The sequence below is a fragment of the Mus musculus genome, chromosome 2 (genome assembly GCF_000001635.26).
Source record: "Mus musculus strain C57BL/6J chromosome 2, GRCm38.p6 C57BL/6J".
Taxonomy (NCBI): Eukaryota; Metazoa; Chordata; class Mammalia; order Rodentia; family Muridae; genus Mus; species Mus musculus.
The window spans coordinates 31,340,365-31,367,810 of NC_000068.7; the positions used below are offsets into that span (position 1 = coordinate 31,340,365).

At 51.1% G+C, this 27,446-nt stretch overlaps 1 protein-coding gene across 5 annotated transcripts in view; it reads left to right on the plus strand.

The window, feature by feature from the left end:
* Hmcn2 (hemicentin 2) overlaps positions 1-27,446 on the plus strand; it is a 146,484-nt gene that overhangs the window by 26,110 nt on the left and 92,928 nt on the right. For all 5 annotated transcript variants that reach the window (XR_003953689.1, XM_006498503.4, XM_006498501.4 and 2 more), the window contains 15 exons: positions 2,692-2,863; positions 3,648-3,754; positions 4,105-4,225; positions 6,098-6,361; positions 9,614-9,758; positions 10,155-10,276; positions 12,245-12,517; positions 13,352-13,493; positions 13,802-13,929; positions 14,258-14,371; positions 15,860-16,009; positions 20,517-20,705; positions 21,433-21,528; positions 21,794-21,921; positions 23,853-23,997. Coding sequence is in view for 4 of the 5 variants with exons in the window: in XM_006498503.4 (XP_006498566.1) it covers positions 2,692-2,863; positions 3,648-3,754; positions 4,105-4,225; positions 6,098-6,361; positions 9,614-9,758; positions 10,155-10,276; positions 12,245-12,517; positions 13,352-13,493; positions 13,802-13,929; positions 14,258-14,371; positions 15,860-16,009; positions 20,517-20,705; positions 21,433-21,528; positions 21,794-21,921; positions 23,853-23,997 (2,296 nt within the window). In the remaining variant the exon portion in view is untranslated. The remainder of the gene's footprint in view (positions 1-2,691; positions 2,864-3,647; positions 3,755-4,104; positions 4,226-6,097; positions 6,362-9,613; positions 9,759-10,154; positions 10,277-12,244; positions 12,518-13,351; positions 13,494-13,801; positions 13,930-14,257; positions 14,372-15,859; positions 16,010-20,516; positions 20,706-21,432; positions 21,529-21,793; positions 21,922-23,852; positions 23,998-27,446) is intronic.

Genomic DNA, 27,446 nt, shown 5'->3' on the forward strand with positions numbered 1-27,446 from the left:
TAGCTGATGTCACTTGTCCAGGCGGTTGTCGCCTGGGGCAGCTTCTTTTCTGGGTCACTGTCCTCTGTCCCCACTGAATGACCTGAGGAATAGACAGTTGGCACAGAGCTGCTCCTTCTCCATCTGACAGCGTCTCCCTAGCTTCGCTGCTTCCTCGGCACTGTCTTTCTTCCATCCTCTACCATGGACACAACGAACCCTGTCCTGGTCTATCAGCCGTGGCAGGTGGGGCCTTTTCAAGAGACACATTTCTCAGAAGACCAGGCAAAGATGGGAGAATGAAGTTGAATTATCCTTCAGTAACTGAGGTCTCAGTACGTGTCCTTAATCAGTCTCAGTAAAGTGTGCTCGTTTTTTGAAATCTCAGGCACACCTTCCAATTCTCTTCCCTTCTATGAAAAGCCACAAGGTAGGCAGAGCAAAAGGACTGCCAGCGAGGGCCACAGTGGCCTGCAGGTAGCACACAAAGCCACTCTTTTCTAGTGGCAGACATTACTAATCAATCACAGATTCCCCCCCCCCCCCCCGCACAGGGGCAAGCAAATATCATACTCAGGTGTATGATAAGCTCATGATATCATTATCATTTAAAAATGGCTTTTAGTTTCTAAAATTATTATGAATTGGAGGCAGGGGACAATGGTGGCACACACCTTTAATTCTGGCACTTAGGGGTAGAGGCAAGCAGACTTCTGTGAGTTCAGGGCCAACCTGGTCTTGTTAGTAAGTTCCAGACCAGCCAGAGCTACATAGATGTTGTCTCAAAAGTCAGATAAACCACACGCCTTAAGAGTCACAGCTACCAACAAGCCAACACTTGCTTGTGCCTTTCCCTTCTTTATCCCCCTGGACTTTGCTGCGTTATGATACTTTAATCCATAAACAATTTAGAATGAACTATTTTTAATTTGGACTGCTGTCAGTAGAACCCAGGGTCTCATGTGTGCTCCTCAGTGAACCTTACTGGCACCCTAGTCCCACTCTCCCTCATAGTGTAGAATGACCTAACATTAATAAACTCTCTTACTGTGGTCTAGTACAAAACCCTTGTATGATTTCCTCCAACTGGCCTCAAAGAGACTTGTCTGTTTTTGGTTTTGTTTTGCATGTATGTACATGCATGTGTGTACGAGGGCACACGTGTGTTGTGTGCCTGTGGAGATATGAATTGACATCAGGTGTGTCCTCTCTCCACTTTGTTGGTTAATACAGGGTCTCTTTCAGCACCTGGAATTTCAGGTTAGGCTAGTCTAGCTAGCTAGTGTGGTGCAGGGACCCCTGTCTCTACCTCCCAAGCACAAGGCTTACAGGTGGGCTGCTGTGCCTACCCAGTTTTTTATCTGAGCACTGGCAGTCTGAACACTGGGCCTGACTCTTGCAAGGCAAATGCTTTATCCACAGAGCCACCTCCCCGGCCCCTTACAATGTTTTCTGAAAAAGTATGTGTGGCTCAGGTTTTAATTATTGCTGCCTGTTCCACTTGATTGTTGTGTCTATCAGGGCCTCTCAAGTCTGGGGCCATCTGCTCCTTGTCATGACACCAGCTGAAGAGGCCCTGCTGGGTCCCATGTTCTAAAGTCTAGTCTTTGCCCCTTGATGTCACTGACATGTCCTCGCTCTTTACTTCCTGTCTAACCTGAGTTTGTTGCAAGGCATAGGCAGGTAGTGGCTGGTGTGTGTGTGTAGTGGTGTCTCGGGGCTGGTGTTGTGGCTTCTTTCTGATGCTTGACAGCAGCAAACAAGCTGCACCTTGCTATCTTACTGTAGCTGATAACACATTGTGTCACTGGTTCTGGTGGTGACAGGCAGCTGTGTATGGCAAGGCCATATCTCCCCACCCTACACTGACTTCAGTGTCTGTGGGGTAACACCCAGGCTCCCTATCAATCTTACACCCTGTGCTTTTAACATCCAAAGAAGATGCTTGCCCAAAACTATTATTTCATTAGTAGTTGCAAGACAATGGTTTCCTAATTGCATCATTCCTTCCACATTTAGCAGCCGGCATTCTTCCAGCCGGCTCTGCGTCCTCAGGAGGGATGTTCTGGCCGGTGAGCACCATTCCTACTGAGTGCTGGAGTCTCAGTCAGTATTTTTCCTTGAATTGTGTGGTACGGGAAGTTTTTTTTCTGTGCCAGGGATCAAACCCAGGGCTTCCTGCATGCTAGGTAAGCAGTCTACACAGTGACACGGCCCCCAGCAGTCCACACAGTGACACTGCCCCCAGCCATAAACTGCAGACTTTTAACTCAGCATATCTAATGGAATACAGGTCCACATAGACCTGTGAGGATCAGCACCCGTGAGGAGCTTGTGGCTCCATGACCACACAGAAGGGAGACTCCAGTCCTCCCAGGTGCCAGGGGCTTCTTCACAGGTGCCAGAGGCAGAAGAGAGGCAGGGGCCTGTGCTGCAGAAGCCTGTGACTGCTCCTCTCTGCACCGAGTCACCTCGCGTCCCCATACAGGCATTGTTTGAAAGCCAAGATGGCAGAAGAGCCAATGAGGCCCGGTGTAGGACAGTGGCGAGTCACTGGCCTTCATGGACCGAATGGATTGTCTGCCACCCCCAAACCCATGGGAAGTGTGTGGGTTCTGCACACAATAGAAGCTGGTTAGAGCTGCTTCAGGTGGCCAGACACGTCAAACCCTGGGCACACCTGTCAGTTCAGCTTCTCTCATTTCTCCTCAGGTGTTAAAGTGGGTGGAGTCAGCAATCCAGGCCTCCAAAGTTCATCTGCTGTCTGCAGACCATGAGGAGGAGGGCGAGCACACGTGGAGAATCCCCTTTGACCCCAGCCTGAAGGAGGTCACCATTGCACTGAGCGGACCAGGGCCTGAGATTGAAGTCCGGGACCCACTGGGTATGTGCCCCAGGGCTCACCTCTTCTTTGGATACAAGACTGAGCTGAGAGAGACAAAAAGATGAGGCCATGGGAGGAGGGGACTGAGGAGATGCCTCAGTCAGTAAAATGTCTACCTCACAAACATGAGGACAGAGTCTGAACGCCCAGCACCCTCTGATAACCCCATCAGAGGTTTAAGGCAGCCACGCTTTTACCTCAGTACTGGAACGTGGAGACAGGTGGTCCCTGCGCTCCTTGCTAGCCAATGAACTCCAAGTGCAGTGAGAGACCCTGCCACAAAGAAAAAAAAAAAAAGAAAGAAAAGAAAAAGAAAAATGGGCCAGTGATAAGGCTTAGTGGGTAAAGGAGCTTGCTGCCAAACCTGAAGACCTGAGTTCCATCCCTGGGTCCCACGTGGTGAGAGGGAAAAACTGGCTGTGGAAAGCTGTCTTCTGACATATGTGCACACATGTGTACACACACTCACACGCACACATACCCCCACACAGAGATATATCACACATACCCTTATACTCTACAAAGAGGTGATAGAGACAGGGGTTCATGCTCAAGGATATAGAAACTAGGAAGGAGTGAGGGGACATCAAGTGGTGTCCCTCAAGGTAGAGAAGAAGGCTGGTGGCAACTGACCAATGGGGGACTTAAAATGATGACAGTCTTCTTAAGTCCCAAGGACACTTGGGGATGGTATAGGTGCTCTATGGGTTCTTGGAGACAGGGTAGGGAACCTAGGAACCATGGGACAATATAGAGCACTGATTGGTACCCGGGGCTTTCACAGGAAGGGTCCTGCAGACGGATGAAGGCCTCAATGTGCTCCTCAACATTCCAGACTCAGCCAAGGTCGTAGCCTTTAAGCCTGAGCACCCAGGACTGTGGGCCATCAAGGTAGGGACACCAGGTATTCAGCAGAGAAGCCTGGAAAGTGTGGGCTGTGGTGTGTGTATATCAGGGGTGCAGGGTCAAGAACAGAGGAGGGTATGGGGCTGAAGGGTAGACAATCAGGGGAACAGGCAGGGCCTGCAGGAGTTAGAAGAGAACTGTAAGAGAAACCACCAGAATGAGAACAGGTAAGCTTGGCTTCTGTGCCTGCTCAATACACTGCCCATGTGCCCACAAAGGCGAGAGAGTATATACTGCAGGTCTGGGAGTCTGCCAGCTGTGGGCAGTGACATCTGGGCAGGAGCTGGGGCCCTGACACCTGATGCTCTGGTGACATGGGTGGGGACCTGCACTAGGTATACAGCAGCGGCCGCCACTCAGTGAGGATATCAGGCATCAGCAACATCAACTTCCGAGCCGGCTTCTCCATGCAGCCCTCCCTGGACCTCAACCACACCATCGAGTGGCCTTTGCAAGGTACCTGCCCTTGGGCCTGAGGGTGATAATGGCATTGGGAGGTGGAAAGAGGACCTGTCTGGCTGTGTGAGCCAATTGTGACTGTGGAACAGGTTCTGCTGAGAGGAAGCAGGAGCCCATGTGGTGATATTTATCTTCAGAACATCCTGTCAGCCACCAAGGGGTCCTGAGGAGACTCCATGCTGTGCCTTTTATTACTGAATCGCTGTCTCTCCTGTCTTTATTTTCCTATATGTATGTTCAAGTTCAAGTGTGTGTGTGCGTGTGCGTGCGCGCGCGCGTGTGTGTGTGTGTGTGTGTGTGTGTGTGTAGGTCAGAGGACTTCCTCTGTGGTCATTCCTCAGGCACTGGCCACCAATCATTTTTTGTTTGTTTCATTTTAAGATTTTATGTGCATGGGTTTTGCCTGGATATATGTGCACTATGTGAATGCAGTACCCACAGCAGCCCAATGAGGGCAGCAGTTCTTCTGGAACTGGAGTTAACAGGCAGTTGTGAACCACCATGTGGGTGCTGGGAATTGAACCTGGGTTCTCTGGAATAGCATCCGGAGTTCTTAACTGTTGAGCCATCTCTACAACCCCGAGCCATCAGACAGGTCTTTCACTGCCCAGACCTCACCCAGTGGGCTAGGTAGCTAGCCATCAAGCACCAGGCATCTGCCCATCTCTCCCTGATCAGAGCTAGGATTGACTGTGTAACCCCTCTTCTCTCCTTTCCCTTGTTGAGACCTATGTGTCTATAATCCTGCATCCTCAGTATTCCTGTCTGTATCCTTTAGACTCTTCCATATACAGACTAGATTCGTCTTTAAAAATCCATCTTAACCACAATGGGGAAGGGAGAGATACTTATGAAGTTAAAAATAAAAGCTAGAAATATAGCTTAGTGACAGAATACTTGCAAATGTCTTCAAGGCTTTGATTTAATCCCTAGGATTGCAACAAAGAGCAATAGAGTGAAGAAGAGGGAGGAAGAAACTGGAAATGTGTTGTTTGGTTGGTTGGTTGGTTGGCTGGTTTGGTTTTGAGACAGGGTTTCTTTGTGTAGCTCTGACTGTCCTGGACTTGCTTTGTAGAGAAAGATAGTCTCCAACTCACAGAGATCTGCCTCTGCCTCTGCCTCCCCAGTGTTAGGATCAAAGATGTGCGCCACCATGCCCGGATGAAACTGGAACTATTTAAGAGTCCTTGGCCCTTAGCTTCCATACTGGGATCATCAGGGCTTGGGGGAGTCTGTGGCTAATTGGACACTGGATGCCTGGACCAGGACAAACAGCCACTGTATACCATTAGCTGGCCATACGGGACCTCAGGGAACTTCTACATTCTCTTGGCTGGATGCTGCAGCATGGGCCTGAGCCTCATACTTTCAGGCTTGGCTTTCCCAGGGAGTCACATTTAGATTCTTCTGTGCCAAGTGCAGACTCAGTGTTTCTTTGAAAAATCATCGCAACCATCTGAAAGAGGAGAAACTTGACCCAGGCTCTCAAACTAAGGAAATGGTGAAAGCTGAGTCCAGTTCTTGTGGGAGGGGTCGGGAGAGAGTCCCTATTCGGAGCAGATCACAGCCAACACCATGGCAAATAAATGCGGGGTCCGGGGTTGCGGGGACGACATTAGATTTTTCCCAGTCCTATCACTAGGGTCTGGGTTTGCAGAAGCAGATGTAGTTAACGCAGGCAAGGGTGGAGAAGGGTGGGACTTCAGGACCACGGACAGCAGCACAGGCCTCTGCCTTTCCCACCTCCAGCCTTAGCTCCCACACTGGGGAGGTAGTGAAGATGCAGAGCTGGTGAAGGAAGGTCCAGGAGGCTGAATCCTGAAATGCAGCCCCAGAGCCTAGTAGTTCGTTTCCGCCTTTGCTTTGCAGGCGTACCCATCTCCCTGGTGATCAACTCTACGGGCCTGCAGGCACCTGGCCACCTTGAGTCTGTGGAGCTCTCACACAGCTCGGGGAGGTCCCTTCTCACTCTGCCCACACAACTCCTCTCCAATGGGTCCACCCATCAGCTGTGGGCTGGGCCACCCTTCCACGTGCCGAAGGAACGCTTTTATCTCAAGGTGAAGGGCAAAGACCACGAGGGGAATCCCCTCCTTCGTGTCTCTGGAGTTTCCTACAGTGCAGTGGCCCCAGGTGAGTGTCTTCCTGGAAGCCTTCCCTGGCTAGATTAGTTTGGGGAAACTTCCATGAATAGCTGGTCCCTGTTAGGTGTTATGATAAATCCTGACATGCTTCAGACATGACCTTCAATTTGAAGATGTAGAACACAGCCATTCATCTATCTACCCTCTCATCTGCCTGCCCATCTGCACACCAGGTTGCCCATCCATCCACCACACACACACACACACACACACACACACACACACACACACACACAGCAATACTCCCACCTCCTTCCCATCTCCCACCCACCCATCCATGTATCAAGGTACCCATCTATATAATCATCCACAGTTCACTCATCCATATGTTTATATCTGGTTTTCTGTCCATTCATCCATCCACCTACTCATCCATCTAACTATCCACATGTATTTATCCAAGCATCCATCTATCCATCCAGTTTGCTACATAGAGCCAACAAGCTCACCATCTATCCATTGATTTACCTACCCATTATCCAACTCCTTATCTATTCATCACTTCATCCATCTACCCATCATTTTGCCCTTTCACTCTCTCACCCATCTCTTCATCCATCCATCCATCATCCATCTCTCCATCTCTCCATCCATTCATCTATCCATCTCTCCATCAATTTCTCCATCCATCTCTCCAACAATTTCTCCATCCATCCATCCATCCATCCATCCATCCATTCATTCATCCATCCATCTCTCTATTCATCCATCACTCATTCATAATTTTGAGGTTTACTAAGCTAAGCCCAAGCCATAGTGCATGGAAGCGTTGACCCAGCACTTGCCAATGCTGGCCCATTGCCCACTTTCATCAGTTCTGTGTGGTAGACAGAGGAGCAACCCCTCACTGAACACCGTGACAGTAAAGTTCTGGGAATCATGACAAGGAGATAAGTTCACCCACCTACTGGAGGGCTCCAGAATCCGGTGTGCACATAGCTGCAAGGGATGCCTGAGACCACACTCGGAGGCTGCTGATGCTTCATGTCCCCATACTGACTCCCACCATGTGACTTGCTCTGGTTTCTGTGCCCCAAAGCCAGGAAGCTCCTAGGGAAGGGTAGAATTTTAGGCTTCCCACCTCCACTTCTGCTCCTGGCAGGTGCAGCTGGGCTCATGGGTCACCTGACCACATTGTAGGCTCTGTGGCCCACCCTGTGCCCACTGTCCTCCTTAAGTACCTGAGGAGCCCACAGAAGAAAGTCTCATAGGCGTTCCACACTTTTTGGTGGGGCAGTTACTCTATCCCTTTCCAATAAGGGTGTGTGAAAGGCGGGAGGGAGGGCTGGCTTTGAGGCTACCCACAGTGCCCACACAAGAACACTCTTTGAAGACATTCCCCCTCTCCTTTCTCCCTCCCCCATCTCTCCTTCCTCTTTTCTGTTTCATCCTGCCTCCTGGTCCCTGGGCATCTTGACCGCTATACCATGCTGCTGTCCCTGAACCTTTCTGTCATGCCTTTACAGCCTGAGGAGAAGCTTTCTAGAGAGAGTTCATCACTGGAGACCTGTCTCCTTCCATTCTGTCTTCTCAGATGGAACCAGGGACTTAGGATGCAGCTCTGGGCTTTGGTCTCTATTGACACTCCAATGGGGATAGGGAGGGATGGGCCAAGGTATTTTTTCCCTTCATTCCTTACTTTAAGAGCTGAGGGGGCTGGGATTTGCCTCAGAGCAGCTTGACTCTGGGGCTGAAGGTTTGTGGTGGGTCTGGTGTTCCTGGGCCTGTTCTGTCAGAAGAGGGGTAACCAAGCTGGCTAGTAGAGGCTCCAGATTGTGGGGGCGAGCAGCGTCTGCACACACTGCTGAGGACGTGGCTGGAAGTCTGACACCCCTCTCCCTGGGGATGTGGCAGGCAGCCCAGGGCATGATGTCACCTACCACTCTCCCAGCCCCCAGCCTGGGTTCTGAGGCACTTGGTGCATTGTCTCACCCCTTGAGCATCTTACTGGGCTTCTGTCCCCTCTGGCTGGGATGCAAAGAAGACAGCCTTATGGACTGAGTGCTTGCCAGCACCATGGGCTGCTGCTGACCCTGCCGGATACTTTCTCAGAGGTCTCTTGAAAACAACTCAAATGGAAAAAGGCTGTTGCTCCCAGGACAGGGGTCGGGTAAGGAGATGAGCAGTGTCAGACAGGAAGGTCACAAGCTGTGAGTTTCCTCGAAGTTTTTTGCTTTATCTCGAGAATGCTGTGAGTCTCACATTGGTAGTCATTTCCAGCCGTGCTTCCCCCACCCCCACTGGAAAGGGTTCCCTGCAGTGACCTGAGTGATCTGGGTCCCACTCTTGGATGAAGAAGAGCCCATTGCACAGCCCTCCCGCACAGTGGGCAGCATCTGGTCAGATCTCAGAGCTGCTCCCAGGCAGATGGGGCCTGGCCGGTGCAGGTCTGCCTTCTAACTGGCTTCCTCAGAAGCCTTGGGGAGGTTGTGGAATACTCTCTGCTGATGGTTGTCACCAGCTCCTAATCACACCACAGGCTCAGGGACATCACCAGCCCATCTATACAGCATCTTACTGATTACACCAAGGAGAGTCCTTCTTGAAGCTAATTAGTCTTATACGCTTTTAACCTTAGTTTGATAATTTAAAAATGCTTTCTTAGCATGTAATTATTAGTACTATGTATTTCGTTGTGACATTTCTGTCTCCTGCCCTCTACCCACTTCCACTGCTCACCCTCCAACTACTCCCCCTTTGGCTTAATGCCCTTTTTCAGGCAACCTGATAAGTTTCTTTGGCGTTGCTTACAAGAACACTAGTGAGCATGGACATTTTACCAATGTCAACACACCCAAGAAAATGTCTCCTCCTCATCCACTGTTAGCTGTTGGAAGTCCTCACAGATGAGTGGGACCTTGTGAACCCTTCTTTATTCTATGACAGGATGTTGACAGGCCCAGCCTGTGGCAGATCTTGTACACTTGAGTGCAATGGTCATGTTGTGCTGGAAGCCAGCATCACACACCATTTTCCCTGCTTCCTCTAGCTCTTGCATTCTTCCTACCCCTTCTCTGATGTCCCCTAAACTTTGGAGGGGTCACCCCTATTTTGCAGAAGTAAAAACTGAGGTTCAGAAAGGTAAGTGGTCTGTCTTGGGTGACCATTGAATGTGACCACACATTGCCTTAAGGCTGGCCTCTGGCTCGTGCTTCTTTCTAAGGGCCCCTGTGTGACGGAGGTACCATGGCCAGGTTTCGGCATGGTAGGGAAGAAGTCTAAACCCTGTGCTTGCCTTCAGGTGTGCCGCTGGTCAGCATGGCTCCTAAGATCCATGGTTACCTACAGCAGCCCCTGCTGGTGTCCTGCTCTGTGTATAGCACCCTCCCCTTCCAGCTACAGCTGCAGAGAGATGGAGAGAGGCTGGGCGAGGAGCGGTACTTTCAGTGAGTAGCTGTTGGGCAGCAATTGTCTTTGGCTCTAATGCCTCTCTCAAAGAGTGGGCAACAGGAGAGACTTGGGGTCAGTTTAATTGTCATCCTGATCATCCTGGTTGGAGATGGGGAGAGTGGGTATCCTGGTTATGAATGAGCCCAGTAGTGGGGGTCAGGAGTGGAGGGACCTCCTAGACCCTTCCCTTAGGGTGGGAGTCTAGAATTCAGAGAGGTCAAGGCATGGACTCAGCTCACATAGCATGCTGTGGGATTTGCCTGGTTCTTTTAACTGAGCCTCAGTGAGGAATTGGGGTTACCCTTGGTACAGGACTTGGGGGGGCTGAGGCCCCTGAAACTGGGAAACCCTGGCTGGGGTCAGAGTGACCACACTGTCTGCTGCTTTTGCAGAGAGTCGGGAAACAGCAGCTGGGAGATCCCGAGAGCCTCTAAGGCTGAGGAAGGCACGTACCAGTGCATAGCCGTCAGCAGAGCTGGGTCAGGACGAGCCAGCGCCCAGATTGTCATCACAGGTCGATCCCCTTCTCTCTGTGTGTGTCCGCTGTGTTCCTCCCCTCCCCTTGAAGGTTCTTTGAAGCCACTCTCTATCCTTAGAGCAGAGTACTAGCCTGCTGTCACCTGGGGACAGTCTCTCACTCAGAACATAGCTACACTGTTCAAATATTGGTCTCGTGCCGGATGTCCTTGTAGGGTTACTATAACCCTGCCACGATGCCACCCCCGAGCTCTAGATGACGGGAGATGCCACAGGCAGTCTCAGAGTGAGATTAGATGTAGTCTTTAAAATTAAAGACCCAAATAGTCTTGTGGGGAAGAAAAGAAATTCAATGTAGTGACCTCGCATCCATTTATAAAACATTGCACAGACCCCTGGCAGAAAGATGGGAAAGCATAAAACAGGACATCAAAGCCACCCGCAATTCCATAAATGTAGCATGTAGATGGGCTCCTTCTGCTGTGGTCTGTGCATGTGTGTGCAGGGCCACTTTCCTGTCTGTGGTCTGTGCATGTGTGTGCAGGGCCACTTTCCTGTGAGCTTTCTTGCAGGGGCCAGAGTTTGGCAGCAGGTGTTCCCTCTGTTTTGTTTTTGACACAGGATCTCTCCTGGAACCTAGGAATGCTCTCTAATTTTAACTAGACTGAGGAGTGGAGGGGGCAGGCCCCAGGGATGCCCCCCCCATCTCCACCACCTAGAGCTGAGGTTACAGATGTGGGCTGCCACACCTGGATTTTATGTGAATGACTGGAATCTAACCCTGGATCCTAATGCTTGTACATTTTATCTATGGCACCATCTCCCTAGCCCCGCCCCAGAGGAACTTCTTTTTTTGTGTGTGGAGTGAGACTACAGGTGATTTCAGCAACCTGATTTCACCATCTGCCAGCAAGTCAGCCTGTGCCCCTCAGCACAGGGAGAGTCATTTTTATAAATGATGAGCAGGAAGGGGGCGGGATCAAAAACTGGCCTGCCATGTGCTGATATCTGTACATCCTGGCCTTTTCTCAGTGCTGCTGAACTACATTAAACTAAGTTATAACTACCTTGACATTTCAATACAGATCCCTGAAAACAGGGGATCACCCTGCAAAACTGAGGTCCCCTAATTAATGGTGCACCTGTAATTCAAGCCCCGGGAAACTGAGGTATTGGGGTTGTTGCAAATTTGAGGTCGGCCTAGGTTATAATGACTTCCAGGTCCATCAGGGTTACAAAGGGAGCCCTAGTCTCAATGTCTGGACACGCACACACACACACACACCACAAAGTATGAATATTCATTACTGCTTCATTTTATCTACAGTCCAGTTTCTCCGTTTGTCCCCAAATGTCACTTCCAAGCACTTTCAGCCGCATTGTGTTTTTCTTTCTTTTTGTATTTGAGAGAGTCTCACTAGGTAGCGATACTGAACTGGCAGTGTGACCCAGGCTGGTCTTAAATGCACAGCAATCCTGACTCTGCTTCCAAAGCATGGACATCATGGACCAGTGCTCCCTGCACGCTGAGATGTTTGCATCTCTTGCAGGTGCACGTGGCCTGCTGGCTCTGCTCTTCTGCCAAGTGCTCTTTGATCTTGCCGGTTTGATGGCTTGTCTTCCTGGAAGAGTAGACTTAGCAATATCTCCTTTGTGGCCTTGGGTCTGTCTCGGGCTGCTTGCTGAAGGTCGCCCTGTTGTAGGACAGAGATGTTTCCAGCAAGTTTCTCCCTCTCCTGGCTGAGACGTTTGGCTGGGAGTGTGTGAAGATCTGAATCGGTCTTGTTGAACGTGCATCAGCTGTGGCTTGGGAACACATCCATGCTGTGGAGAGCACCCTAGGGAGAATGTGATGGGGGACACGCAATCTCCCCGGGGGGGCAGGCATCTCTGAATGGAGAACACATGCAGACTGAGTGCTCTGCTGGCTGACGTGTCCCCAGTCACAGGGGACAGCTGTTCCCACCCCAGCTCCTCAACCCCTTCTACACAACTGTCCCTGCAGACCCTCCACCACAGCTGGTCCCTGGCCCCAATGTGACCGTGTCCCCAGGGGAGACTGCCATCCTGTCATGCCAAGTCCTAGGTGAAACTCCTTACAACTTGACCTGGGTCCGGGACTGGCGAGCCTTACCAGCCACAACAGGTCGGATCTCCCAGCTGAGTGACCTGTCTCTGGAAGTCCGCAGCATCATTCCCACTGATGGTGGGCAGTACCAGTGTGTGGCCAGCAACCCAAATGGGGTCACGAGGGCAACTACCTGGCTCCTGGTGCGAGGTGAGGCTCCCAATCTTGTTGTTCCCTAGCACAACATCCCACCCAGTGTTCACTGGGGGCACGCACCATAAGTCATTTTCTCTGTTCAACCTTGGAACCTTTAGAGATGGAGGCTCTGTCTCCTAGCTAAGTGATGATCGCTTACTGGAGGTTCTTCATAATAGGGCTGGGGCAGTATGAGAGCTCAGAGATCTGATGTGCCTGACGCAGATGAGGGGGCACTGGTTGGATGATGGTAGAGAGAAGGCCAACCATGTAGGAGTTTCTGGACTGGGTGTGGCTTCAGTCTCCCTAAGTCTCCCCTCCCTGGGATGCCAGTCCCTAGTGTAAAAGCCCAGCAACTCGTGCAGTGTCCTTTATTGAGCCAGCAACTCCTAATGGTGCTGGGAGTGTGTTGAGAGACCCTACCTGGGCTCTACAGGACAGGGATTGATAAGTTATGTCTTCCTTGGCATGGAACATTTGCCTTTTTAGGGGATTTGGCTGGCAGCTTGGCTTGAGCCACACTAGGTCTGTGGACTGAGAACCTAATTAAACAAACCTAATTTGGGGGTTAGTTTTAGGACAGGAGAAGGGGTTCACCTCAAGATCACAGATATGTAACTGCCCCCCCACCCCTGGCACTTGCTGAGTGCCCAAAGCCTCCAGGGGTGCCCAGCTCAAAGCAATCCAGGGTACCAGGCTCAGTGTGTAGTCTCCCCATCTCCAGGGATACCACCTGGGGACTCTGGCTCTGGAAGCCTGTGTTTCCTCTCCTCTGCCTCCCCTACTATGATTGATGGCAGGGCCATCGTGGGGAACCACACTGGTCAGATGGGGTCTTCTCATCCACAGAGGCCCCTCAAGTCAGCATCAATGCAAGGTCCCAGCGCTTCTCCCAGGGTGTGGAGGTGAGGGTCAGCTGCTCAGCCTCTGGGTACCCCACACCCCATATCTCATGGAGCCGTGAAGGCCTCGCCTTGCCAGAGGACAGCAGGTGAGTGGGAGGGACGGGTGCTCTGGGCTGGCAGTCGCTAGACAGAGTACTGGGAGGGTATCTCAGCCTGCATCTTCTCAAAAAAATGGTGACATGTGCCTGACTTTCGCCAGGATCAGATGAGCATGTCATGGTCAGGCACTCGGGTCTCAAAGAAGAGCCTCATGAATTAAAGTGACAAATTCCTTAGCCTTCCTGTCCCAGAGAAACCTGCCAGTGTCTGAATGTCACTTGCTAGTACATTAATTTGTTATTAATGATGACTATGGGGCCACCATATGTCACATATTTTTCTGGTGTGACTCCAGAATCCATGTGGATGCCCAAGGCACACTCATCATTCAGGGGTTAGCCCCTGAGGATGCTGGGAACTACAGCTGCCAGGCCACTAATGAAGTTGGCACAGATGAGGAGACAGTCACTCTCTACTACACAGGTACTTGGGCCATAGCATCTCAGGGCACGCTCTTCCCTCCTTCCTGCTCAAGGGCACCAAGTATCTGTGGTATACCAGGCCCTGTGGGTATCGTTGTGAGTTTTGGGTGTAGTTCCTGATGTGAGACATAGGTTGGTATTCTGGTGGGGAGACACACATCACCCATGCAAGGGATTGGTATTCCAGGTAGTGGGGTCAGGGGAATAAACGTGGATTTCAGGGGTGTGTAGGGAAGATGGAGTGGAGAAAGAAATCTCTCCCCACTGAAGCTACGGAAGGTCTGGCCTCAGAGTAGCCAGCCCCATGTTTTCTCCTCTGGCCCACACAGATCCACCATCCGTGTCTGCTGTCAATGCTGTGGTTCTCACAGCTGTTGGGGAAGAGGCTGTGCTATTGTGTGCAGCATCTGGGGTCCCCCCACCCCGGGTCATCTGGTATCGAGGTGAGTTTAGTGGGGAGAAACCCAGGAAATGTCCACCACGGCCCTGGACCTACAGTTTTCCAAAAGGTCCCTGGCAGGCAGGGACTCCCAACAGGGAAGGGGTTGGGGGGTTGTCACAGGAGGGTCAACTGGTCCCAGCAACCATACCCCAGCAGCCTTATAGCCCACTAGCATCCAGCCAGACCTAGATCCTTGTTCTCTCCCCTAAGAGGACCCTGGGCCTCAGTTTCCTTATCTGGAAATGAGTTGTGTGAGAATTAAGTATGGATGTGTTTAGAGCAAGCCTGGGCTAATACCCAGCTGAGTTTAATTGGTAGATGGGACTGCTTCCCATGCCTGGCAGAGGGTAGTGCCATGGGTGACTTCTGAAGGTCAGCCAGAGCCCCCAGAGGTTTCTCACATCTGGTTCCACCCAGTGGCTCCTGTCTGGTGTCTCATCAGAGCCTAGCAGGCCCTGAGGCAGGCAGGCTGGTGGCCTTGGTCCTATGTTTTACCAAGGGTATTTTGCTCAGGTTCTTTGGCCTAGTGGGAGGCAGGATCTTGGAGATTCCTGGCTCAGGGTTGGTGATCCTCAAAGCCTCCTCACCCTGCCCCAGACTCACCAATCAGTGAAGGTTTTAGGGTGGCACCTTCTTCAGACTTAGGAGGGAAGGGATTTGACACCTGCTGTGACATGGGGGGGGGGCATGAGGACAGTGTAGAGAGGAGGCAGGTCCCCAGAGACATAATGTATTTAGCAGTCCATAGGCGGCATTAGGTCCCAGAGCCATTCACAGGCATGGTGCAGTGAGTGTGTGCATGCATGCACATGTGCAAGCATGTTCATGAGTGCATGAGTGCATGCATGCATGTGCGTGTATTTGAATGTATATCTTTGAGTGTGCATGTGAGTGTGTGTCTCTGAATGTGCTTGCGTGTGTATGTGTGTGTGTGTGTGCTGTGTTGTCTTTAATGGAACAGTTGCAGTGGGGAGAACAGGAAGAATGAAGAAACCTTCAGGCAGGTGATGCAATCTCTGCTCAGTATGAAAGTGCTTCATGCCCAGAGCTGAGCAGGTACAGCTATGGACTTGTAAATTAATCAAAGAGTGTCGAGATGGAGGAGAGGACACGGGCCTCAGGTGCCAAGGAGGCAGGCATGGGTCAGGTGTCTTCTATCAGACACCACCCACCTTTTCCTGTGCCTTAAAGGAGATCCTGACCTCTGTAGGACCTGGGGGTGAGATGGTAAGGAGGTCTGGATGTGGAGACCTTGAGGGAGGAGCTTGCCATGTCGGAGTCTGGGTGAATCCCAGCCCTGGATGACAGAGGGACTTAGGAGAGACTCAGACCCCGACATGCCTTAAGACTGGGCCCAGGAATCACGACTTCAGAAAAACCACCTCCACCAAACCTCCTGTGGGACCCGTAGGAGCCTTGGGTCAGGACGCCTGAGATCTTAGCTCCAGAGCAACTAAGGACCAAGACTTTTTTCTCATCTTTGGTTTAGGAGGTCTGGAAGTGATTCTGGCTCCTGGAGACTCTAGGTCGGGGACACTGCGGATCCCTGAAGCTCAGGAGAGAGACGCTGGCCTCTATACCTGCAAGGCTGTGAACGAGCTGGGTGATGCCTCTGCTGAAATACAGCTGGTGGTGGGAAGTGAGTGTGCGCTTGGCCCTATCCACCTGTCACTCCCCACCCCACCCAGCCCCTTGTCCCACCTTTAGTGAGGAAGCTAATATCTGTAGCATAGAATGCTTTGGACACCCACAGGGAGCTGGCACGGGTGTTAGCTCTTGCTAGGTAACAAAGCTTTGTGGCTGTAGATAAGGGATAATAGCTTTGCTTTTAGAAAAGATCGTCTATCCCAGGCTGGTGTGGAATTCCTCAAGGGAAGCCTGGTGGAAATCGGAGACAATGAGAGCTACCACCTATTATGGGTCCAGTGAGAGGTTTTAGAAAGGACTTCATGCTTACACTGTCACCACCATGTCTGGCCTTTAGTGGGACAAAGTAAACAAAGAGCCATCTTAGTCCAATAATAAAACGAGAGTCGTGTCTGCAGCATTTGCCAGTTCTGAGCATGCCCTAGGTGTACACTCATAAAATCATCACAGTCCTTGGAGGTGAGGGTCATTAATAACCTTTACAGATGGGGAAATGAGACCCAGAGAAGGTACGTGGCTTGCTCAAGGCCACACTGCCAGGCTTGACAGAGTTGAAAGCTAACTGTGGCTCTGCGCCCTTGACCCTGGTGTTCAGGGTCAGCACTGGACAGTAACCAACATCCTTCTTTTCTCTGAGCTCCAAGCTCCTGCTTGGCCAAATGCCTCTGAGGTACATGTGCACGAGATAAGGGAGGCCCCAGACATGAGACACTGTCATTCTCTTAGCTGGAAGGTTCTAGAAGGCTACCTGTGACATTGCTGCCTTAGCTCGTCGTTAGCCTTGACATCATTAGCCTTGGCTCCATATCTGATTGCCTTTCAGCAGAGCCTTATATCTTTGGGGTCCAAGTTGAGGTCCCCCCCCCATTGCTTTAACAGTCTGCTCTTAACATTGGAGCCATCTCCCCTGTTCAGAGGGAGGCAATGGACATCTGGGAGCCAGGGCTGGGCAGGGCAAGGCAGGAGTGAAGAATATCGGGCAGCTGTGGGTCTTGGGCAAGCAAGCCTGGCAGTGACAGCGGGAAAACAAATTTCCTGCCCATCTGGGCAGCAGCTGTGGCCTTCCTGGCAAGGCTGGCAGATGCTGGGAACAGGTGGGTGTTATGCCTACTTCCTGCTATGGCTCTGGGAATGGGCTTCTTGTAGCATGTAGGACCCAGGAAGGAGGGTTACCAGCCAAGAGCCTGCAGTGGTAGAATAGCCAGCAAGTCCCTGACACGTTTCTCCTCTGTGGCTTGAGTGGAGGAACCCAGAGCTTGGTGCTAGACAAGTGCCCTGTCTCTGAGCCACACCCCTGGAAGGCACGTTTGAATCACCTTCTGGGCCTGGCAACTTGTCAATCAAGAGCATCCTGGACCACTTGTTTGGCTGACTGGCTTGCCCCGAGAGTCCCACTTTCCCCTCTGTGAGCTCAGATGGTTGTAGAAGGGCCCTGCTATGGGGGTCCTTGACAGACCAAATCCAGACTATGTGCTTGATGCACGCTCCATGGACAACTAAATCAACACATTTGGGTGGCTGTCTCCTGTGTCCACACCTAGCAGGCTGACAAGGGCTCTAGACGTGAGTGACTTTCTAAACATCTACTGTGACAGCATCCATCCCCCATAGTCTGTGTCCTGGGCTAAGCTATTTACACCATTGCTTTAAGTTTGAGCCTAGATCTCATGTGGTCCAGGCTGACCTCAGACTCACCATGTAGCTGAGGATGGACTGTCAGTTTCTGTTGCTACTAGTCAGGTCCAGGTTGGAGATCTTTCCAGGTTCTTGGCTTCCTCTTCAGGGAATTGAACTATAAGTTCACACAGATTTGCAGAAACATTAAGGCACCTTCATTAAGGGCAAAGCAATAGGGAAGATTGGAAGACACTGCAAGAGAGTTAAAGTGAGGGGAATCAGGGGCCCCATGATCATTTGAGTCTTCCTTTCATGGGGTTCAAGAAAAGGAACTTGTCTACTAAGAGAGTGAGTGTTGTTCTGTTTTGATTGACAGTTTTCTACTGCGTGTGTCCCTTCCCACAATGCATCTGATTTTAGTCCTATGTCGGTCTAGTTAGGCATGGGCCTAAGATGGTGAATAGGGTATTCTTAAACCTGAGAGCACAGTTTTGCTTTACTGAGCATGCACCCAGAAGCAGTCCAGACTGAACTGGATCTCTTTCAGCCCATATCCAGACACAGCTGTGTTTGGATAGATGCTGTTGATGATGATTGCGAGGAGAGGAGACACTTCATCCATCATCCAGAGAGGGATGCACATGTAGCCTGGTGTAGGGAATGCTGGGTTTGGAGAAGGGTGTGTGCATAGTACAAGCAGGTAGGGGAGCCAGGCTGCCTTGTGCATCATTTAAAATATATTTATATGTGTGTTATTTTGCATGTACATGGATAATTTTGACTGCATGTATGTGTGAGTGCCCTGGATATGCCTGGTGTCCATGCAGGCAAGAAGAGGGGATCAGAGACCCTGGAGCTGGGGTGACAGATAGTTGTAAGCTGCCATATTGGTGTTGGGAATTGAAACCGGTCCCTTTAGTATAGCAACCAGTGCCCTTCATTGCTGAGCCATTTCCGCAGCTTCCCAAGTACATTATTAGAAAGGAGAGTATGCATAGCCAAGCTAAGTGGGGTCCCAGGTTACGTCACTATTTTGTGCGCTTGCCTGCCTTGCCCCTGACCCCTCTGCTCCAGTACAAGTTCAAGGCCAAGGTAGAAAGAACCATTCCCAGGGAAATTAGGCAGAGATGAAGTCATCCCAGGGCCCAGCCTGGGCTGTCACAGAGGGTCGTGGGAGTCAGTGTGGCAGTGGGGCCTGAAGACAGAGAACACTGAGCACACTGGCCAAGCCCCGAGAAAGGCCCTGGCTGAGCACGTGGCCCCATCCTGACCCCCACATTTGTCTCAGCCACCACTTGTTCAATGAGGGATCCAGCTAGGGGACCTTCTATTGTAACACATTGCTGGGTTCTGGGGTCTCACCTTAATTAGGGAGCTCTGGGTAAGGACGGGAAGAGATGGGTACCCGAGAGTATCTCTGTGACTGACTACTTCAAGAAAGCAGAAGCGGTGGCTGCTGCTCAGACAACCACTGCAGAGTCCTTGAGCAGCACCTAGCGGGTCACAAGGGGTAGGGAGGAGCCTGGGCTCTGAGCCCAGCTCAGCCAAGGACCTTGGGTGGCTTCCTTAATCTCTCGGACCCTCTACTTCCTCACATGTGACTAGAGAATTTGTGACATCTCCTGTTGAGCTTCGGGAACTGTTTCTGGTGTTTCTGAAAGCATTTTCTCCTGGCAGTTGCTTAGACGGTGTCCACTGTAGCCATTGCCCTCATGGTACAGAATTGGGGTGAGCTATCCATCAACAGGTCTGGAGCGAGCTAGGAAGTCAGGAGTCAAAAGCAGAGCCGAGGAGGCTCCAGATGGGAGGCCTGCCTGGATGAGGCTGTAGTTGGTCTCTGTCATAGTGAACACTGCAGGACAGGTTCAGGGAACTCAGGCCAGGGCCTGTACCATTGGTGAGTGGGGGGTGGGGGCATGTCCTTGATCTCTGAAGACCAGAGCCCTGAGCTAGGTTCTGTACTTCTGTGGCCATGGACCTGGTAAAGAAGGGCCCTGTGTGAAGCCTGCTCACACACACTCTCTTTTCTTGTGGTGATTTTTCGAGCTTCGTCAGCATCTCCCTTTAACTTTCCTAATACTGAGGCCAGGAAAGAAGTTCAATGTTATCTGAAGATGGCTGGCAGTTTCTGGAGAGATGGGAGAAGAAAGAAGAGGCCACTTTCCCATGGCTCTAGATTCACCCTGCTAATAAAAGCCAGGACCTCCTGGGTGAATGGCTTAGGGACACGAACCCATGGACCAGGAGAGTGCCAGGGCTGCAGGGGTGTGGAAGGGGTGGGAAGGGGAGGACTGTCTACACTGGGCTCAGATCTGGGTCTCCCGAGGACAGGAGCTGGAGTGTCTATTCTGGAGAAAATGGCCTGATTCTCCTTCCCCTTCCAGCAAAGGCAACAATGTACTTACAGGAAAAGCCAGAACTCCACCAGCTTCCTGGGAGAATGGAGTCTGGAGTGTCCGGGGTACCTGGAGCAAGAATTAGGGAAATCTCCACCCCCTGTACTCTGTTCAGGTTTTGTGGCTTGCCTGACAGGCTCACCCTCATGTGTGCCTGTGGGTCTGGGGTACTTGTCAATACATAGTCACCAGCCGTCATCCCGCTCTTGACCATCAGATACAAGGTCGTGTGTAATGGGAATTTTCACGTGCTTGTTCCAAATAGTTCCTGGTACAAGAACAGGAACAACACAGAGAGCAAGGAACAGTGGAGGGCAGCACTTTAGGGTGGCTTACAAGAGACAGGGCAGTGGGAATGGTGGACATGGGCTTCAGGTTAAGCGTGTCAGAGCCTTGACAGAGCCTCTAGAGATGACACAAAGCAAAGGGACCGTCCCCTGGGTCCCAGCTCCCCGAGGGTCTCCACAGACTGATCATTTCCCACAGATGCACCCAGGCTGACGGATCCGCCCCAGGACGTCACTGTGGAGCTGGGCAAGAGTGTCTTCCTCACCTGCCGGGCCACAGGCCGCCCACCCCCAATTGTCACTTGGCGGCGTGGAGATGGCCAGGCCCTGGAGCCTGGGAGGGGGAGCAGAACTGGACAGCGAGATTCAGGAGTCTTGGTCTTTGAAAGTAAGAGAAGGGAGGTGGGGTGGTCTGGGCTGGGAGACAGGGCTGAGGAGGGTGAGACCCTGGTCCCAGTACCTGCTGCATTAGTTTTCTATTGGTGTGACATAGCATTGTGACCAAGGTGACTTAGAGAAGGAAGGCTCAATTTGTGGCTCACCATTCTAGAGGTCAGAGTCTATCACCATCATGGCAGGGAGCATGGCAGAGGACAGGCAGGCATGGCGCTAGAGTAGCTGCTGAGAGTTCTACATCTTGGTTCACAAATAGGAAACAGAGAGAGGCACACTGGGGATGGTGCAAGTTAGCAACACACCTCCTCTAACAAGGCCACACCTCCTAATCCTTCCTAAAAAGTTCCACCGACTGGGGAGCAAGTATTCAAACATACTGGGCTATGAGGGCTTTTCTCATTTAACTGACCATGGACAGGTTGATGCAGGCCCATAAGGGCCAAGTCATTTCATTATAAGAAGGGTCACCATCCTGATGATGCTAAAGGCCGTGGGAATGGCCAGCTGCTCCTCATGGTCGTGTGGGTAGCATACACGAACAGCTCAGCCACATAGCCAGCCCTGTCTCATTCCACAGATGAGCAAGATGAGGCCTAGCAACACCCTCCTCAGTCTCCTCTGATAGCCTGGTCCTCCCTTGCATGTGTGCAAGGCCTGCTGTGTACTTGCGCTGTTAGAGTCTGTGTGTTCCCAACAGCCAGCTTCTCTCATCTCCTCAGGAGTCTCCCTGGAAGACCAAGCACCGTATGTGTGTGAAGCTCGCAATGTGTTCGGGAAGGCCCAGGCTGAGGCCCGGCTGGTAGTCACTGGACATGGTCTGTGGGTGAATCTGGAAGCTGTGGGAAGTGGGAGGCAGGTGCTCCAGCCAGGCTATGGGTGCCCCAGGGTTCTCCTTGTATCTACCACATTGAACCAATGTATCTCCATATCTGGGTCCCTGCTTCTTGAGCTGTACCCTGGGGAACACCCAACTCCCTAGGCTCTCAAGTCTCGATGCAGTCATGGGCTTCTTGGGAAAGCCCGTGGGGCGGGTCTGGGTCCCTCAAACCTGTGTGACTGGCCATTCTCCTTTCCCCACAGCACCTCCACAGATCGCCAACAGTGCTTCTGTCGTACGTGTCCTGGAGGGACAGCCCGTGTCCCTGACCTGTGTCATCCTGGCAGGGAGGCCCCTCCCTGAGAGACGCTGGCTCAAGGCTGGCAGCCCTGTGAGTTCTAGGCTTCCCTGGCAGCTATGGGCAGAGGACAAAGAGGGGATTGTCACAGCCACACCTTAGCCCTGGCCTTGAAGCTACCCCATTTTGGAATGTTCCCTTCTTCCTCACTCTCTGTCCTGGTTTGTCCCAGAATCACCTGTCTCATGAATTGCTGGCATTTGTGCTACCATGTCCCTGCTTACTGCCCAGTGGGAGGGTCTGAGGAGGGAGGGTGTAGGAGAGGGTCTGAGGAGGGAGGGTGCAGGGGAGGGTCTGAGGAGAGAGCATGCAGAGTGGCCAAACCACCCTGCTGTGATGTTTCCAGGAAGAGCCCGTGCCCTGTGTGGTTCAGTTCATAGCAGCACATGCAGGGGCCATTTCTTCACTCCATGGCACAGGGCCGTCTATACCATCACCCTGTGCCCTGTGTGTTTTCTGACTTCCCTGGGCCATTACCCTCGAAAGCTCTGTGCCCTGGAGACCATAAAGGATTCTCCTCAGTTCATGTTCATCTTAAAGCACCAGCTGCCGGGCAGGTGGCATGCCTCAGGAAGACAGCAGAGCTTGCTTGTGCTTTCTGCTCCCCATGATCTGCTCCTGGCCTGACCCACCACCAGGCAGCAGGAACAGCTCCAACCACACTGTGGTCCCTGCCAGAGCCACCTGCCACCTGCTGCAGGCTCAAACATGTCTAAGCATCTCACCACCCCACCTCCTCACCCCCCCACCCCATCCTAACAATTCCTGCCTCAGTTTCCCATCCGGCTAGATAATCATGTGTCCACGCACTAGCCCATGCTGTTCCTGCCGCTAGAACGCCTTTCCAGTCGCCCTTGCTTATCCTTCTCTTCCCTGTGCTGAGCTAATGGCAAAACAAGTGACATAAAAGCCACTCCTGGTTCTCTTCTGCATCCTTCATATCTAGTTATTTTCCCCATTCACCAGATAGGGAAACTGAGGCTTAGAGAAGGTAAACAGCATGTTTAAAATCAAATAGCTAGTAGGTGGCCAAGCTGGGCTTTAACCCCATGGCCATACTTCAGAGGCTTGAACCCATGCTAAATAAAGTTTTGTTTTGTTCTAAATAAAGTTTTATTGACACACATCCCCTCACGATTAGTCTATGCTTGGATCAAAATGCGCAACTGAGACAGAAATCATGCAGCCTAAAATAGTTCACCTCTGACGCTTGACGCAGACAGTTTGCCAACCCCATTTCAAGTCCCACATACAGCATTATCTCTTGTGCCTTTGATCCCCCAACTTAGATGGCTTCCTTCTAGCACAGATGTGATTTAGAGTCTCTTTGGGAGATGGTTGTTTATCCTGGCCTCAGCTTTACCAGTGAAATCAGAACCTCTGAGGTTAGCGATCATACCACTGTTATCTTTGGTTTAGAAACCCCCTAGGGTCCTCAGTGCGCAGGCAAGATTGTAAGCCAGGCTGCAGAGAGGCATTAAAGGATTCCTCTGTTAACTTGACCTTGAGACCAAAAGGCATAGTACTGACATCTCTGCCCTGACAGCCCTGTACAGTGAACACTGGCATGGGCTGCCTCCCTCCCTTGCTCCCTCTCCTCCCTTCTTCTCTCCTTCTCCCCTTCCTCCCTCCCTTCCCCAGCTGGGCTCTGAGCAGGTGTGGCTCTGTGCATACATGTGGCACATGGAGTGTGTCTTAGGTGTATGGGCTCTACTTAGGCAATCTTTAGCCCCACTACTTCCTCTGCAGCCTGTGCAGTTAAATATGGTAGACTCCTTGAGGAGTTCCCCCCTTACCCTGTTGATCTCAGGAGATGGTGGGTCTCAGAGAAGGATGAGGGCTGAATGTGCACCCAACCAGGCTCTTCTACCAGCTCTGGTCCCCGGCCTCTTGGTCCAGCACCCTGAGATGGCCTGGAGGACAGAGAAGCTTCATCTGTGCTCCTGCTTCTCTGCCCCCACCAGCTCCCCCCAGGCAACCGGCATGCTGTCCGTGCTGACGGCAGCCTACACCTTGACCGAGCCCTGCAAGAAGATGCTGGAAGATACAGCTGTGTGGCCACCAATGTGGCAGGCTCTCAGCACCGAGATGTGGAGCTGGTGGTCCAGGGTGAGTCTTAGATACCAAGATGGTGGTGGCGGACCGAGAGAAAGCACGTGAGACAACTTGATCTTGAACAACATGTCTTCACTGCAGGGACATTAGAGTTGACATATTCCTATACTGTCAGTAGATAAAATGCCAGTTGTAGTTTCTATACTTTATACATGTGCCCTGTCTGCAGCTCTCCCTCAGTAGCCATGGTGAATTGGTTTCCAAACATCCTTTGCTTATAAAAATCCATACATGCTCAAGTATCTGAACTGGGCATGTGGCTCAGTTGGTAGAGCGCCCACCTGGCATGTCCAGGCCTTGAGCTCCATCCCTTTCACATGAACAAGATGTGGTGATGCACACCTGTAACCCCAGCACTTGGAAGATAGAGGCAGGAGAGCCAGGAGCTCAAAGTCACACTAGTGAATAAGAGGCTAGCCTGGGCTACAGAAAACCCTAGATAGGATTTGTACAGGACTTGTCACATCCCCCTATAGACTCTAGGTAGCTTCTAGTGCCTGGTAGAATTGAAACATTTCAAGTGATTATTATTTTTATTTACAAAGGGACAATATGTTTTTCAGTTGAAGTATTTTTCTTTTTTAAAAAATTTTTATTAGATATTTTCTTCATTTACATTTCAAATGCTATCCCAAAAGTCCCCTATACCCTCCCTGAAGTATTTTTCTAAACATTTTCCATCTGTGGTTGGTTGAACCTGTGTAGGAATACAGGATTGGCTGCATATATATTTAGGACAGCCATCTATGAATGTACTAGTGGAAAATATATATTCATTATGCATAATACCTAAATATTTTTTATATGGTTTGTTATTTTTGTTTTTGTTTGTTTAAGAGTAAGTCTAGCCCAGTCTAGATGGCTAGGCTGGAACTGGCTATGCAGACCAAGCAGGCCTCAAATCCAAAGACCCTGCCCCTGCCTCCTGAGTGCAGGACTTGAAGGTGTGCGCCACCCCTCCTGTCTCTTCATATGTTCTTTATATGCGCTGTGTGTAAATTCTCTTTATATCTGTCTCCCTAGCTATCATTTCGCTACAAATCTGTTTATCTTTGTGTGTATAGTGTATGTGTGTCACCTGTGTGCTCATGTGTGTGCTCATGTGTACGTACCTGTGTGCTCACATGTGTGGGGGGGCCAGAGCTGACATCAGGTATCAGGTGTCGTCTGCCATGACTCTCTTCCTCTTCAGATTACTATCATATGTATTGATTCATGTGTGTGCCTGCAGCCTATGGAGGTCAGAAGACAGCTCAAGGGTATAGGTTCTCTCCTTACCACGTGGGTCCCAGGATAGCACTCAGGCTGTCCATCAGGCTTGGCGGCAGGCAGCTTTTACTCACCGAGCATCTCCCAGCCCATCCATCAATGTTTTCTGAGACAGAACCTCTCACTGATCCCTGAGCTCACTGATTGCCTAGACAGAACCTCTCACTGATCCCTGAGCTCACTGATTGCCTAGACAGAACCTCTCACTGATCCCTGAGCTCACTGATTGCCTAGACAGAACCTCTCACTGATCCCTGAGCTCACTGGTTGCCTAGACAGAACCTCTCACTGATCCCTGAGCTCACTGGTTGCCTAGACAGAACCTCTCACTGATCCCTGAGCTCACTGATTACCTAGACAGAACCTCTCACTGATCCCTGAGCTCACTGATTGCCTAGACAGAACCTCTCACTGATCCCTGAGCTAACTGATTGCATAGACTGGCCAGTGAGCTCTGAGCTCTACCTTTCCCCCAGCATCCCCCACCACCACCACCATCTTCTGCCCACACTGAATTATAGATGTGCCCAGCTTTTATGTGGGAGCTGAGATCCTACCTCAGGAAGCACTTGAATGACCAAGCCATCTCCACAGCCCCACAAATCCGTGTTAAAAACAAAAAACAAACAAACAGCCAGGCTACGGCAGTACACACATTTAATCCTAGCACTCAGGAGGCAGAAGCAAGTAGATTTCTGTGAGTCTGAGGCCAGCCTCATCTACAGAGTGAGTTCTAGGACAGCCAGGGCTATACAGAGGAACCTTGTCCCGAAAAGAAAGACAAACAAACAACCACAAAAACAAACCAGAAACAAAACATAAACTGTGGTCATGTCTGCTGTTGTCTTGTCACATCTTCCAGTGACAATATGTCATGGCCGTGTCCCTGTCACTCACGGCTTCAGAGGAATCGGCGTAGAAGCTGCAGGTCCCTATTGGGATGCACTGTGATGTCTACTCCACCCCTCTCATGTCCTCACTACACCTGGGGACTACGTCCATGTCCTCTGTGATTGAGTCTCAGGAGTGGCACATTTGGGGGCTGTAAGCTTATTTTACCAAGCTGTCCTCCTACTCAGAGCATCGGGTCTTCATCTCACCAAGCAACTACCCTCTTCTTTAACCAGGTATATTTACTATTTGCTGGGGGTGTTCTGTTTTCATGGTGATTCTTGTGTGAATCTCTGGAGGGTGAGTAGGAGTGAGAGAATCCATCAGTGGCTGGGCAGGAAGATGCAGCATCCTGCCTGGACAATTAGAGATTGTCCAGATCTAATCCTGCTGAATGTCAAACAGAGCCAGGCCTTAGCTAGCTTTCATGTGTATCTGTCTCTGTCTGTCTGTCTGTCTGTCTGTCTGACTCCTCTCTCTCTCTCTCTCTCTCTTACACACACACACACACACACACACACACACACACACACACGGTGCCTAGAGGCCAAATCTGTGACAATGGTGTGGTCTAGCCTGATCTCCTGGCTCCATCATGATCATTGCACACGTGCCACTCATCCACTGGGAACACAAGGAAGACATTTTGCTCCCTGGACATACTCCCTGTACCTCCAGGACTCTTGGCTTCTGGCTTCCCTCCGACTTCGTCAATCCAGAGGGTTCCCAGCATGCCTTTGGCACCTGTTTTCTAAGTTCACTCTGTCCTGTGAACGTTGTTTTCTGCTGTTTCTCATCAGTCTGTCCCCAAAGCCATGAGTGGGGAATCAGAGTCAGTTTAGCTTTCTGGCACATCCTGGAATCCAGGGACTGAGCAATTACGTGGTTTACACAAAGTCCTGAGCAGAGAGACCTCGCAGCTGTTCTCAGCACAGGCAGCTTGTGTCTGGGATGGATTCAATAACCGCCAGCCATGTGGCCACAGATACCGAGCCAATTTTCTTCTCCTGTTGAATTTCTTTTCAATATCAGACCAACAAAAGGTTGGTCATTCCCAATGTTTTTTAGTGTTGAATCCAATGGTGTAAAACACATCCCCAGACACTATCCCCTTCTAAACATTCTGTCTGTCTGTATCTGTCCCTCTGTCTCTTTCTGTCTTCCTGTCTCTCTATCTGTCTGTCTTTTTATGTCTCTATCTCTGTCTCTGTGTCTCTCTGTCTGTCTCTTTCTGTCTCTGTCTCTGTCTCCCCCATCCCTTCTCTCTTTGTGACAGGGTCTTA